We start from the raw sequence: 14,341 nt of genomic DNA on the forward strand, positions 1-14,341 counted from the left end.
GCACGGAGCCCCTCAGCTCCCAGTGCCTGTGGTTTGCTGTTCCCAGCCAATGGGAGCTGCGGGAAGTGGCGCCACTTCCCGCAGCTCCGATTGGCTGGGAACAGCAAACCGCGGCCACAGGGAGCCAAGGGGTAGCAGGGGTAATGGCAGTGGAGGCATGGCTGAGCCGTGCAGAGTACATAGAAATCCACTTTGAACCAGTGGGTTTCTACTAGGCATGCCTCTGTTCCTGCTACCAGTGCGACTGTGGCTACGCTGCTATTTATACTCACGCTAGCTCAATGAGAGCTAGCGCGAGTATGTGTACATGAGCAGGAGAATCACACCCCTACCTCATAGTGTAGACATAGCCGGAGTCAAAATAATGCAGTGCCACAACCCAAGCATCTCAATATAAGAAGTCATGATTGTCTGATTTAGTCTGTGGCCATATCCGGCTGTTCAGTGACAAAGTGGTTTTTCAGTTCCTTTGCGGCGGAATACCACAGAAGTAGAGATAAAGAGAGCACGTGAGCTGCATTTACCTGCAAATTGTAATCTTGGAGAATTTTCACCAGTGAATCTCTCAGATTAGGAATCTCCATGCCTTCCTTAATGCGGTGAATCAGAAGAATGGGGTCAACGTGGGTACCAATGTTGTTTAACAAGCCAGTAATAAAAGCTGTATAAAAAAAGATGTAAAAAAGTTGTAAGATGAAGCCCCATTAAAATGCCCAATACTAGAGTGCTGTGATAACAGCCAATAGCCTTCTGCTGATTTTATGACAGCTCTTTCCTTAAAAGGCAATGTTAAGTCACATTCATATATTTCTTGCATACATCTCTCGAGTCAGGAAAGAGGACATACTGTGATTGGCTGATTAACACAAAAGTCTTTGAGTCTCTGAAAAGGAAACCCAGAGTATTTAATTGGCCAAATCTTCAAAAGACAACAAAAATAACACGCAAATTTGAAATTATAGTGTGCCCATAGCTGAATGTTTTGGGCACCTGAACACATTGAACCAGAAGGTTAATTTCAATGCATGTTTTCTTTGGAAGCATGGGATAAAGAATTAAATATTTTTCAAGCACTTCTCTGAACCTCAAGTAGGCTTTTCCCACAGGCGTGAAATGCTGTTTCATGCAGTGCTGAGGACGGCCTTTTGCTCCACCCCCTTTACTTTTTGGCCAATCAGCTACCCAGATGGAGCTCTGGGAAGGAGAGCAATTCAAGATCTAGCATCTTCCCTCTGCCCAGGAATTGTGCAGGTCCACTTGAGTGGCTGTGTACATAGGCAAAGGGGGCTGGTAGAATTCCCAAGGTGATGTGGGGCCTTTTTCTCCACTTGCTCAGGTGTTTAACTCATGAACATTTCATCTTGAAAACCTCTCTCTCCTCAGTAATTAGTAACATGCTTGATGATGGTTTTCTGCCCATCAAGTATTGGACTTGAGAACACGAAACTCATCTCTTGTAGGTTAAGAAATGGTAATGATTTCTGGTTACCTGGTACTGGTCTGAATTAGTGGCCAAGTGGTGAAAAGCTCTGCATCCCAACAGTAATCTCATGAGACATTCAGTGCCTGGGAAAAGGGGTGCCTAATCAAGATAGTTTTATAGCCTTGGCTTTAGAAATTCCAAAAGAGGACACAATCATATATTGTAGGTAGCTTTAAAGATTCCCCAAGTGATTTAAATTCCCAATGATATATTCTTTCCTGAATCCGCTCTCTAATAAAAAATGTTATTGTGTTGACATTCTGTCAGTAACCTAGCTGAGCTGTAAACCCAGAGCAGATGCTCAGGCCAGGGCAAATGGGAAAAAAAAACCCCACAAAATAATATTAAAAGATCTTTTGTTTTCACCAAAGTAAAGAATTCAACACATTTAATCTGGTGAAAGAGCAGAAAGATCTAGGCTGATCTTTATTTTCAGAAATTTGCAAAGTGACACATACACTATATGAAAACTTATACAATAGCTCAAACTTTCTGTCAATGTAGCCTGAAGATCAACTTTTCAGAAGGTATAAAAATATACCCTCACTTCAAACCAATTTAAAAGTAATATAATATTTCATGAATTTCTGTAGGTAACAATACACTTACTAAAAGTTGTAGGATGACATCAGATGCTTAAATACTTGCCCTTTCTCACCTCCAGATACTGCAATAGTAGAGGACTTTTTCCTCAGCATGCCAATATTAAAAATGATTACATTGCAATACAACCTCTTGCACTAGGTAACCTGGCATGGCTCCAAAAAGAATCAGAACATATTCTTTTTGCCATGCACAGGGATAATTCAACTCCCCCTCCCCCTAAGCTTACTGCATTTCACCAAACATACATACAAAGCTGCCTGGAGCTTATTCTGCTTACGTGGTTTGTCGATAGAATATAAAATGAGGTCTTCCCATAGTTCTCCATCATCTTGTTCCTTGGCAAATTCAATAGCTTTATCTACATCATACAATTCTTCCATTATCATCTTCAGTGCACTACGGCTATTCCCCATTCTGCCTAGAAGAAAAAAGGAATACGGGAATTATAAAAACACAAAAGAAAAATGTGCAGAAAGCACCCTGTGATAAACATCTGTACTGTTTATACTGTTCCTGGTTCACGAACAAGAGGGTGAAGTCTGAGACCCCAATTCAGCCAAGCACTTAAGCACAGGCTCATTTTAACCACATACTCAAGTCCCTCATTATTCAATAATGTATTTAAGCATGTGCTTAATTAAAGCCTCTGCTCAAGTCCCATTACAGTAAATAGGGTTGTAGCACATGCTTTAGTGCTTTGATGAATCTGGGCCTTAAAATGTTGTTATAACTATACAGAGGTAGGTTAAGCAAAGTGATGTTAATTCTCTCTCTCCTGCACTGCAGGTACATCTGAGGCTGAATAAGTCTAATTTTATTATATACATATACACACATATATATACATACACACACAAACACACACACTTTCTCTTTAAGTGGACCTCATCTTCCAAAGATGCTGAACATTCATAGCTGCAATGACTATAAAATACTTGGATTACAGTGGACTGAACCATCTCTTGTATTGAGTAAACCTATTAGTTCTTTTCTGAAACCAAGAGTTCCTCCACACTTCCAACATACATACAGAACATTTTTCATATTAAATGAGACCCATGAGGTAAATTTCCTGTTCTATTGTCAGTTCTGCCCACCACAGCTTTAATACACACAGACTCCAGGGCTGTATGTTACAATTCCTCTCATCCTGAAGAGGGTTCCCCACCCTGCTGAGAGAATTACATTACACGATAGAGTACTTTAAAAAAAAAAAATATATATATATATATATATATATATATATATATATAAACAAAACAAAAGTCCAGTTTTCTTGCAGGATGGGTGGAATTTGAAGTTCCAAGACTGTAAGCAAAATTGGAACAAGCTTGGGGGTGGGGGGGGCACATGGCTGGGGGGCGGAGGGGGTCGCTGCCAGCTTCAACCCCGCTCTGCTCCCAGCTGAGGCTCACAGACCCCCAGGGGGCTACGGACCCACAGTTGAGAACCACTGCTCTATCATATCCTCCCTTAGTCATCTCTTTTCGAAGATGAACAGTCCCAGTCTTTTTACTCTCCCCTCATATGGAGGCTGCTCCATACCCCTCACTTTAATGTATCTATTTTGACATGGGGTGACAAGAACTGCACATAGTTTTCATGAAGTCGGTTTACCAGGGATTTATATAGTGGTATTATGATATTTTCTGTCTTATCTATCCCTTCCTAATGTCTCCTACCATTCTGCTAGCTTTAACTGCCACTGCACCTTGAGCAGATGTTTTCAGAGAACTATCCATGATGACTCCAAAGATATGCCTACACTACCCGCCGGATCGGCGGGCAGCAATCAATCCAGCGGGGATCGATTTATCGCATCTAGTCTAGATGCGATAAATCGACCCCCAAACGTTTTCCCGTCGACTCCTGTACTCCAGTGCCGCAAGCGGCGCAGGCAGAATCAACAGAGGAGCGGCAGCAATCGACTCACTGCGGTGAAGACACCATGGTAAGTTGATCTAAGTAAGTCGACTTCAGCTATGTTATTCACATAGCTGAAGTTGTGTAACTTAGATCCATCTCCTCCCCAGTGTAGACCACGGACAAGATGTCTTTCTTGAGTGGTAACAGCTAATTTAGACCCCATCTTTTTGTTAGTATAGTTGGGATTATATTTGTGCATTGCATTTATCAACACTGAATTTCATCTGCCACTTTGTTGCCCAGTCACCCAGTTTTGTTAGATTGCTTTGTAACTCTTCACAGTCTGCTTTGGTACTATCTTGTAAGTTTTATCATCTTAAACTTTGCCATCTTAATGTTCACCCTGTTTTCCAAATCATTTATGAATTTGCTGAACAGCACAGGTCCCAGTACAGACCCTTGGGGGACCTCACTGTTTACCTCTCTCCTTTGTGAAAACTATTTATTTCTACCCCTTGTTTCCTATCTACCAGTTATTGATCCATGAGAGACCTTTCCTCTTATCCCACAAATCCTTACTCCCACCAAGGTCCTTTGGTGACCTTGTCAAAGGCATTCTAAAAATCCAAGTACACTATACCCATCAGATCACCTTTCTCCACGTTTGTTGACCCCCTCAAAGAATTTTAATAGATTGGTGAAGCATGACTTCCCTTTACAAAAGCTGCATTAACTCTTCCCCTACATATTATGTTCCTCTACGTGTCTGATAATTCTGTTCTTTACTATAGTTTCAAACAACTTCCCTGATATTGAAGTTAGGCTAACTGGCCTATAATTGCCAGGATTGCTTCTGGAGCCTTTTTAAAAATCAATGTTACATTAGCTATCCTCCAGTCCTCTGGTACAAGGCTGACTTAAGTGAGACGTTACATACCACAGCTATTAAGCTCTGCAATTTCATATGTGAATTTTTTCCGAACTTTTGGGTGAATACCATCTGGTCCTGATGACTTCTTACTGTTTAAATTTAATCAATTTGTTCCACAACTTCCTCTATTGACACTTGAATCTAGCACGATTCCTCAGATTTATCCTAAAAAGCTAAAAAGGATGGCTCAGGTGTGGGAATCTCCCTCACATCCTCTGCAATGAAAACTGGTGCGAAGAATTCATTTAGCTTCTCTGCAATGAGGCTATCTTCCTTGAGTGCTCCCTCAGCACGTTGATCATCAAGTGGCTCCACTGATCGTTTCATAGGCTTCCTGCTTCTGATGTACTTGAAGTTACATGCTTCTGTGGTGGGCTTCTTTGGTATTTTCCCCCTTACAAGGATGTTAAATTTAAATATATTTTGGTTGCTACTACCTAATGGTTCAGCTATCTTTACCTCTTGGACCCAATCCTCTGCTCCACTTAGGACTAAATAAAAAATTGCCTGTCTCCTGGTAGGAGATAGATATGTAAAGTAGTTTTATTGACTACACACCAACTTTGTTTCTGGGAGAAAAAGTTTGTTAAATCACAGGACTTAATGCTTTGTGCATTCTTTCACAGCACAAACTTTATGACAAGATTAAAATTATGTTGCAATTTATTACAACGAAAGTTACTTACTCAGAAGATAGACGGTCTCTTCTACAAAGTTCCTCTGTTGGCAGATCTCAAGAGCCTTAAATTTCAGAGGGGAAAAAGAGAATATGGGGTACCATGCCATAATATTTATTATCAACAAATGTTACAAAGGCCAAAAGATACTTTTCTATAAAGATGCATTACTCATCTGGACAAGAGAACAGCTCCATTAATATACATTGGCAAAGCCTTCAGAATTAATTAAAAGAAGAGACTTTTTGGCACATCTTTCCCTTTGATTTTTTTTCATTTATCTGGAGGTGGAAAGGGTAGGGTTCTTAATGCTATAGTTTGGGTTATACCCAGGACTCAGACTGACGAACATCCTCAGGGCTCACATTCCTGGGGCAAGCAAGGACCATATGCAACAGATTACAGGAGGGATTTTCACCTTTTTTTTCTCCATAGCATGGATCACATCTTAGTATCACATCTTCCATTTCAATCATATCTTAGAATCACATCTTCCATTCCAATCACATAACATCCTAAAGGCAACTACAGTAATGGCTTACATGGAAAAGTAATACTAAAAATATTGTAGCTGCTTTTATGTGATTTAGCAGCTGGACACAAGTAAGAGATTCTGTACCATATGACCAGCAAACTCTCCACCAATGTTCCAAGTTTGGGAACTACAGGCCATTGGGAAGAAAGGTTCTGGCCAGAGGACACTCACTCCTGGCCAACTAACAGAGAAAGTAGCTCCTCCTCTTCCACATCCTGAACTGGAGAAAGTCACCCTGAAACTAGTCAGCAGGCAGAATGAAGAGACCAACATTTGTAGGTACTCTAAATAAGTTACATATAGTACAAAGAGAAAGGATGGGGAAGAAGGCAAAAGAGGAAACATATCAAGTGATCTGTATTAACAGACTAAGCCATAATAAGAGTCAAGTTTTTGAAAATGAGGTTTTCTTTCACTCACACAGGGAAAGTAGGGCAAAGGTTAGAAGATATATTAGTAGGCGTTTATTCAGACATCAGTAAGATCAGAGGATGAAAATCAACATCTCTGTGGTGGTACCATGGTGCAGCAATGCTGATCTCAATGGAGCTACGCCAATTTATACCAGTAGGGAATTTGATTCATGGAGATCAAAAGGAGAATGATACATGATTAAAGACAGATACAGGGGTGGACTTAGTCTCCCTCCCCCTCTCACATAGCTCTGTATGGATTGAAACAGAACAGAGAGAAACCGACCTCCTGTCACACTCAAAGTCAGACCAAGAAGTTCTCCACACTATCTACAGATAAAAACCCAAATAAACAAGTGAATAAGGGTATAAACACAGCTAACCAGTCTTTTTACACTGTGAAAGGAAACATAAGGTAAAAATAGCCAGGTCTTCAATATTACTGCATCTATAATGCTCCCTGTAGAGGGAAGCAGAGAACGTAAATTCTTCTCTTGCAGTTTCTCCGATACTACATCTGTGAAATTGCACTTGAATAATAGTGCTATTTTCTCCTCTCAGATAGGTTTTTAAGTAAGAAAATAATTTCTTCCTGGCCAGTTTACCATTGATTGATAGTGAGAGACTGGATTTATGCATCTATAATATGGGTCTATGGAATTTATACAGGACATCTGGTTAATTGGAGCGGAAAACATTGGTAAATTGTAAATTTTTGTTCCTCATTATTTCTCAGCAGTGTGAAGGGCTAGAGTGATGGTAAATTCAATAATGTTATTTGTAAACTGCTTTGGCAATTTTTCTCTTTTCCCTCTCCACTTTCTTATTGAAAATGTATTTAGTAAATGTAAACAAGATCTGTGGAGTTTAAGGGACTTTCATTCGAACGTAGTGTTCTTTTCTCACGCTTAAAATCCACTCTTGCACTGCCCATTCCACGATCTTCCCAAGCCACACCGTGCTCCACCTGCAGCCAAGAAGCAGAGCAAAATGGCTGCAGTTGTGCATCTGCAAAATTTGTGCACACCGTTTTTTTGCAGCATCACTTGTGCATACAGGGGATAGAATATACATGAACAAAAAGTCATTTGCCCCAAAAAACTGAAGCACAAATGGGTCTTGCACATTCTATGAATGTAAATTCTATCATTTGTATCTGTAAGTGGTGGTGCACAAAATCATATGTGAAAATGATTTGTTTGCATACAAATGGAAGCTCAGTTGTAGCCCACTCAAAAATTCATGCTAAAGTATTGAAGAACTACAGCACCTAACAAATAGAACTTCACAGACAGATCCAGGACTCCGGCAATAATGCACCAGGCCGTGACAGACCTAAAAGAACAGTTAGGTTTTTTAAAAATTATTTAAATTTCATTTATTTTGTATCCTAAGGCACTTCATGACCTTCAGACAGAAGACCATATTATGAGTGTAATTAGTCTTCTAGATTGACAAACAAGTCTGAGACAACCTAATGTGGCATTTTTTGTGTAACAACAACTTCAACCAACTCTACAGTGCTGCTACTCTAAGGGCTTGTCTTCACTACCGGGGTAAGTCAACCTAAGTTACATTATTCACATAGCTTATTAGTGTAACTGGAGTCAACGTAGCTTAGGTCGACTTACCCCAGTGTCTTCACTGCGCTGCGTCAACAGGAGATGCTCTCCGGTTGACTTATCTTACTCTTCTCGGGGAGCTGGAGTACTGGAGTCGACCAGAGTGTGCTCTGTTGTCAATTTAGCGGGTCTTCATTAGACCCACTAAATTGACACCTGTTGCATCGATTGCAGCAGTGTCCATCTCCCCGGTAGCGAAGAAAAGCCCTGAGAGAACATTTCCCAAAGTCTCTGATGCGAAGGAAGGAAAGAGTGTTGTTTGTTACACAAAAAGTAAAGCAAGTACAGCACTGGCTTATGAGTTTATAATGTCAATTAAATGAAAGGAGAACTCGTAAAATATTTTGCTTAAAAATGTACAGATAATGTAATCATTACGTCTACACACGCTGAGGGTAGGGGTACCAGATGTCCTGATTTCATAGGGACAGTATCGAAAAATCAAGGCTGCGTCTTATACAAGCGCCTATTACCTCCCAACCCATCCCAATTTTTCATACTTGCTATCTGGTCACCCTAGTTGAGGGCCACTTTAGGGATAGGTGACCTGGGCAACCATTCAGGACCTCAAACACAAAGGACGAAATCCTTGCCCCATTGAAGTCAATGGGAGGTGTTATAGGTGAATTGGTCCACAATTTCCCTTGAGGGAGTGGAAATGATTAAGAACTCGGTACCATGATGGAAATATGGTCAAGTAGTTAAAGCACAGGATGAGGAGTTAGAAGATCTTGGTTTTGTTTCAGGCTCTCCCAGTTAGACAAAGCAACACTGATTAAGGTACTTAAAAGCTACCTGGGTCTCTGTAGTATGAGGATAAAAAGTACTTACCCACCTCAGAGAGTGTTCTGTGGTTTTGTTCATGCATATTTTTGTAAAGTATTTTAGAATTCTCAGACAGAAAACGCTACAGAAATGCAAAGTAATATTACATATATAACCATACTATCTGGCCTTGAATTGAATTATCACTTGTTTGACCTTCTTGTTAAAGAAAAGCTTGCTGATCCCTTTTAAATGGAATATAGTATTGTGTATGCTACTTTACCTTTTGTGAAATAATAAGAAAAATATGACAGAGGAGATCAGAGACTCAAACTGTTATGATTGTTATGGACATATGTATTTTTATACATCTTCTAAAGCAAAGATTATATAAACATGAATTTTCTCAAACATGGTTTATTACCCAAAATAGACCTTAACAATCCCTTCTGAAGGAGCATTTATAATTTAAATCCACATTCAGAGTATGTTATAAAAATTCAGACCATTTTACATGGTGAAATGGTTCATCTGGCATTCTTAGAACTCTTGTGCCAGTTATTTTCCTATGAAATTTTTTCCCCCTTAACAGCTAGACGTAAAGGATAATTATGAAATTAGCGTAATAGACTTCAGTAAACTCTTGAGCCTGGATGCAATACATGGGAACCAGAATCAACAACAGAGTAACACTGAGTCTTATGCCCAAGGCTATATCCTTCTGTAGGCAGATTAGCATAACAAGGGTTTATTGTTGTACTGTATTTAATTGTATGCAATAAAATTATTTGTTTGAATTTTGTAAAACTAGTTGCAGCCATTGTACACCTACATGTGTCTGCAAAGTTTTTGTGTATTCATGATCACTGCACCTACAACCATGAAATACTTGTGAATCATATGTTGTACATTATACAAAGTCAACTATAAAACTATAGGTGAAATCTGAATCTCAGATGCTTATCTCAAAAATAAGGCAATATGTGCATGACATCATGATAAAAATCTGGCCCTATGAAGATGCTGCTGATATAAATCAAACTGGAGAAAAAAAAATTATTAGGGGCGCTCACAATTTTTAACTCTACTTCAGGGAATCTGTTCAAAATTAATTTAGCAAGAGATTTTTTTCTTCAAACTTCTTTCTCTAAAATAAATAATGATACACTGAGTCATAATGGAACAACAATTACTTGCACTCATTATAAGCAGGGCTGGTAGCTCAGCCTATTTATTGAGGTTGCTCAACACTTCCCAAGACCCTGTTTTGCTTATAATTTTATAAATTTGCTTTGCCAAATTTAACAGCTTGGGCTGAAATTTCCCATAATTATTTTTTTTTTTTAATTTCAGCCAAAATGATTCAGCCAAGATCAAGGTTTTGGAAAAATGTTGTTTTGCCCATGTTAAAAATTCTAGCAATCTTTTCTTTAAAATACTCTAGAGGCCCCATACTTTGAAGCAAGGACTTGAAATTTGGCACGAGAGTGACCTTTGTGTTACGGACGTGCCTTTTGCCATCCCAATGAAAATATGACCATATTTGGCTAAATTAATTATAAGCCCTTGAAAAACTGCTGTTCGCACATGCTCAATAGAGACTTGCTAGAGCTTCACAGCTAAACAGCTAAACACTGGGCATGCCCCAGCCCAGGGTAGAGAAGGACGTCACCTGCAACTGCAGCTCTAGACTGCTGCAGGCCATGCTAGGGCTGAGCACAGGAACTGAGAGCAGGGAACCTACCTCTCTGTGCTGTCAATGACCCCCTTGCTATGCCCAAGCAGTGCAAAGGCAGAGGGGGAGAAGAACCAAATGGAGCGGGGGCAGAGAAGTTGGATAAGGACCATCAGGGGGGAATGTATGACTGGGACTGGACACTGTCAGGGGGTGAGGAGAAAATGGGGAACTGGGAGTTGGGAAGGGGAGGTGACTGGGACTGACTGGGCAAAGTCAGGATGGGAAAAGACTGGGACCAAGAGCTGCAGGGGTCCAGAGAATTCACTGATTTTAATGTCAGAAGGGACCATTAGATAATCTAGTCTGACCTCAGAAGACACTGGAATGGCTGGGCAAGAACGGGAATCAATGTGAGGTGTTACTTTGGCCCTGGTCCTGTAAACTCGTGTGCACACATATAACTTTACACACATCAGAAGTCTCATTTATTTTAATGGGATTCCTCAAATGAGTAAAGTTGCTCACATGCATAACTGCTTGCAGGATCAGGGCCTTTGTGGCATTAGTTATATCATATCTTATCTTTTCTCTGTGGCTCACTTGGCTGATTTGTAAAATGAGTGCAGTACTTGTCTACTTCATACGTATACTAGCATCTGAAAGCCCATGCTGTCACAGCAATAAAACTAAGCCCTAAACTTTGCAATATGATTCTTGATTTCTTACTACAAGCCAGAGCTACATAATGACTGTACACAGGCCAACAGCTAAACTATATATATATTCAGCATGGAAAACAGAACTCAGGACCTTCTACTTCAAAAAAATATAAGCTTCTGTTTCTTGAGTACTGGAGAACTCTGTCATTTGTAAAAAAGCCAAAAATGGCTGACAAAAAATTGGTAACAGCTCTATTAGCTGTTAGTATCTTGAGCAGTTCTCTTTTGATCCAGTAGAGGGCAGTGGCACACACATTAACAAATTTGCAATACAGCAAGCGGCTGACATACCAAGCCAAGAAAGACATCTCTTAGATCTCTGGCTTACCTTCTCTAGCGGACAATGTGTGCTGTCTCTGAGAAACGGCAGCAGGTTTGGACGATCGTATTCAGCGTAGAGACTGATCTGTTTCTCGTGGTACCTCTGTCCTTTATGATGGTCTCTTTTGAAAAGCTTATGCAAATACTGCATGAACAAAAAGTATCAGAACCAAATAGTCATAAAATAATGGCTACCCTGTGAAACTTTCACCACAAACCAACCTTCTTAGTAACTTCCTTGAGACTGAACCAAAAAGTGCATTTCAGGATAGAATACAAATCTTTAGGTTTTTCGTACAGTACCTCCATTATAGCTGTATCCCAGGCCAGCTCTGCTAAGCAACTATTTCTGTCAGTACTTTGAGATAGGTGCTTTCTTTGTTACTCAGTATGACATTCTTTAATTCATAAAATTATTGCATTTTCTATTTCACCAAAAACCTAGGAGAAAAACATTATGGGAAGCTTTCTATTTTTCTAGATAAGCTCAATTGATTGGATGACCATGGGTCAAGTTTTGCGAGAGAGATCAAATGAAAAATACAGCATGCATGTAATGTGTAAAGCATTAAATAAGGTACTTCAAACTATAAATTAACTGCAAGTAGTAGAATGTGTGACGCTCCTCCCCTCTGGAAAACAGGAATTATGAGAGGATTACTTTAAAAGTTATTTTTAGTCAAAGGGAAGCAGACACAATACTTTGAAACTGATGCAGCCTCTTAGCTGTTGGGCATGCAGTTAATCCTCTTTGCTTTATAAGGCTCTCTGACAGCAAACTACACTTAATACATGTGTCTGCTATAATTAGATCTCCATTATACAACTCAGTTGACCCCATCAGGTTAAAGCTTTGACCCCCTCCTATCTAAAGCAGCAACGGTTGCTAAACAGGACAAGCTTCTCTCCCTAATACAGTTTAAGGTTGATGATGTAGTTCTGCATGAAATAAGTCATATGCTTTATGGAAGTTATTGCTCTGGAAATCCAAATGGTTCACTTTTTCTATCAAGCAGGGAAATGCATCTGTAAATTACACCCATATTCCACTGTATTAGCTGGAAGGAAAGCATCACGCTGGGCAACACTTCTACTGTAAAGATGGGAGGAGGGATGAAAGGGAAAAAGTAACTGACAGCAAAACTGGGCTGCTTTACAATCCAGAACCATAGGTGATGGCCCTCAATATGGCATCAGGAGGGTAGAAGAATTCATTAAAAAAAAATTAAAAAAAATCATTTTACTGTTCTACAAATGTCTTTAGGTCAAAGTTAAAGTAGAATGGTCGGAGGAGCCAATCTGTGTCTCATCCACTCATGTAGCTGATCACTGGCTAAAAGACTTCAATGTTGTGTACCTTTATTCCCTGCTACTGCAGTAGGAGATGGATCTGCATATCAACAGCTAACTGTATTTATAAAGGTATGCCAAGAGAGAGCTCCAGCAGAAAGTTTATTCAGCTCAAAAATAAACAGCAAACACTAATATTTACCACATGCTGTAACTCAGGTCTGTTTTCTAATTCTTCTACAACTCTGTCGATCTAAAAAAAAAAAAAGGAAAAAAAAACAAGGGTTAGGAACCCTGAGACAGTTATCTCACCTACAGAACAGAAAGGAAGACATGTGTAGTGCAGACAGTCAGCTGATGACAACTCAATGAAGTGTTTATACTCACTGAAATTTTATCTTCATTATCCAATAGCATGTCCACTGCTTTCTGTAAACCAAGTAAAAGGAGCTCAGCTAAGAATGGGTATGCAAAAGCAGCATATGATATCCAGAAAGACTCTTACTGACCATCTGGATATTGTAGACACACACTTTTCATTTGCATTCATTTGGATGGCAGTCTGCAAAATGCCAGTATTTAAAGGGAGAAATTAATTTACTTCAAACTGGAATTTATCAAATATTCCGCAGAATACTTTTCATAAGCTCCTGCATTCAATGGAAGTCAATATTACATGCATGTCAAGTATGCCCATCCCATCATGGGCCCCAGAAGACTGCAGCCCTATGTAGCAGAACCATTGTAGTAACACTGCAAAGGGACAAGTTGGCTACAGATAAGATATGTATAGGAAATCCACACCCCAGTATGGCATGCAGGGGCACAGAATGCATATGGCCCGCATATTTCTGTGCCCCCCGCTCACAAAACCCCAAAAGAAATCTGTGGGGGGACACGCGTCTCTTCACCGCCAGCCCAGGCAGCGGGTCTGTTCCAGCGTGCTTGGAGCAGCTTCAGAGATGCAAATCACTGCGGGGGCTGGGTGTGCGTGCCTGCGGGAGAGACGTTGATCACCATCAGGGGGCGGGGCTGGCCAACAAGCAATAGAGACTCTGTCCCTCTCTCTTGATACTGCGGCTCAAGGGGCGTGGAGGAGGATAGATCTTTTTTGTTATGCAGGAACAAGGCTCTGTCCCCGAGGCAGAAATGTAGCAGCCTGACTGCCTAGTAAAATGTAACTTCTTGAGAATTGAAAAAAACACAATTAAATATTAGTATCATGTTACTGAAAATTGTTTGTTTTTAAGTTAAAGAAAAAAGCTTTTGTAAAAAACAAAAAAACAACCCCCCCCCCCACATTTTGTTAATGTTGTGGTTGATGGTTAATTGATCTCATTCTCTGAGGCAGAAATGTAGCAACCTGTCTACATAGTAACATTATTAATTATTCTACCGTTAGTTAACTGTTCTCAGTCACAGTCAATTTCCCCAG

General features: G+C 40.0%; 1 protein-coding gene across 1 annotated transcript in view; it reads right to left on the minus strand.

Annotated features, from left to right (window-relative positions):
* LOC112112030 (vacuolar protein sorting-associated protein 41 homolog) overlaps nt 1-14,341 on the minus strand; it is a 141,657-nt gene that overhangs the window by 16,067 nt on the left and 111,249 nt on the right. Inside the window, exons 20-25 of the mRNA XM_024207732.1 lie at nt 13,294-13,335; nt 13,109-13,159; nt 11,624-11,761; nt 5,573-5,627; nt 2,367-2,507; nt 525-661 (exon numbers count right to left, since the gene is read on the minus strand). Coding sequence (XP_024063500.1) covers nt 525-661; nt 2,367-2,507; nt 5,573-5,627; nt 11,624-11,761; nt 13,109-13,159; nt 13,294-13,335 — 564 coding nt within the window. The remainder of the gene's footprint in view (nt 1-524; nt 662-2,366; nt 2,508-5,572; nt 5,628-11,623; nt 11,762-13,108; nt 13,160-13,293; nt 13,336-14,341) is intronic.

The sequence above is a fragment of the Terrapene carolina genome, unplaced genomic scaffold (genome assembly GCF_002925995.2).
Source record: "Terrapene carolina triunguis isolate 2854851 unplaced genomic scaffold, T_m_triunguis-2.0 Scaffold179, whole genome shotgun sequence".
Classification (NCBI taxonomy): Eukaryota; Metazoa; Chordata; order Testudines; family Emydidae; genus Terrapene; species Terrapene triunguis.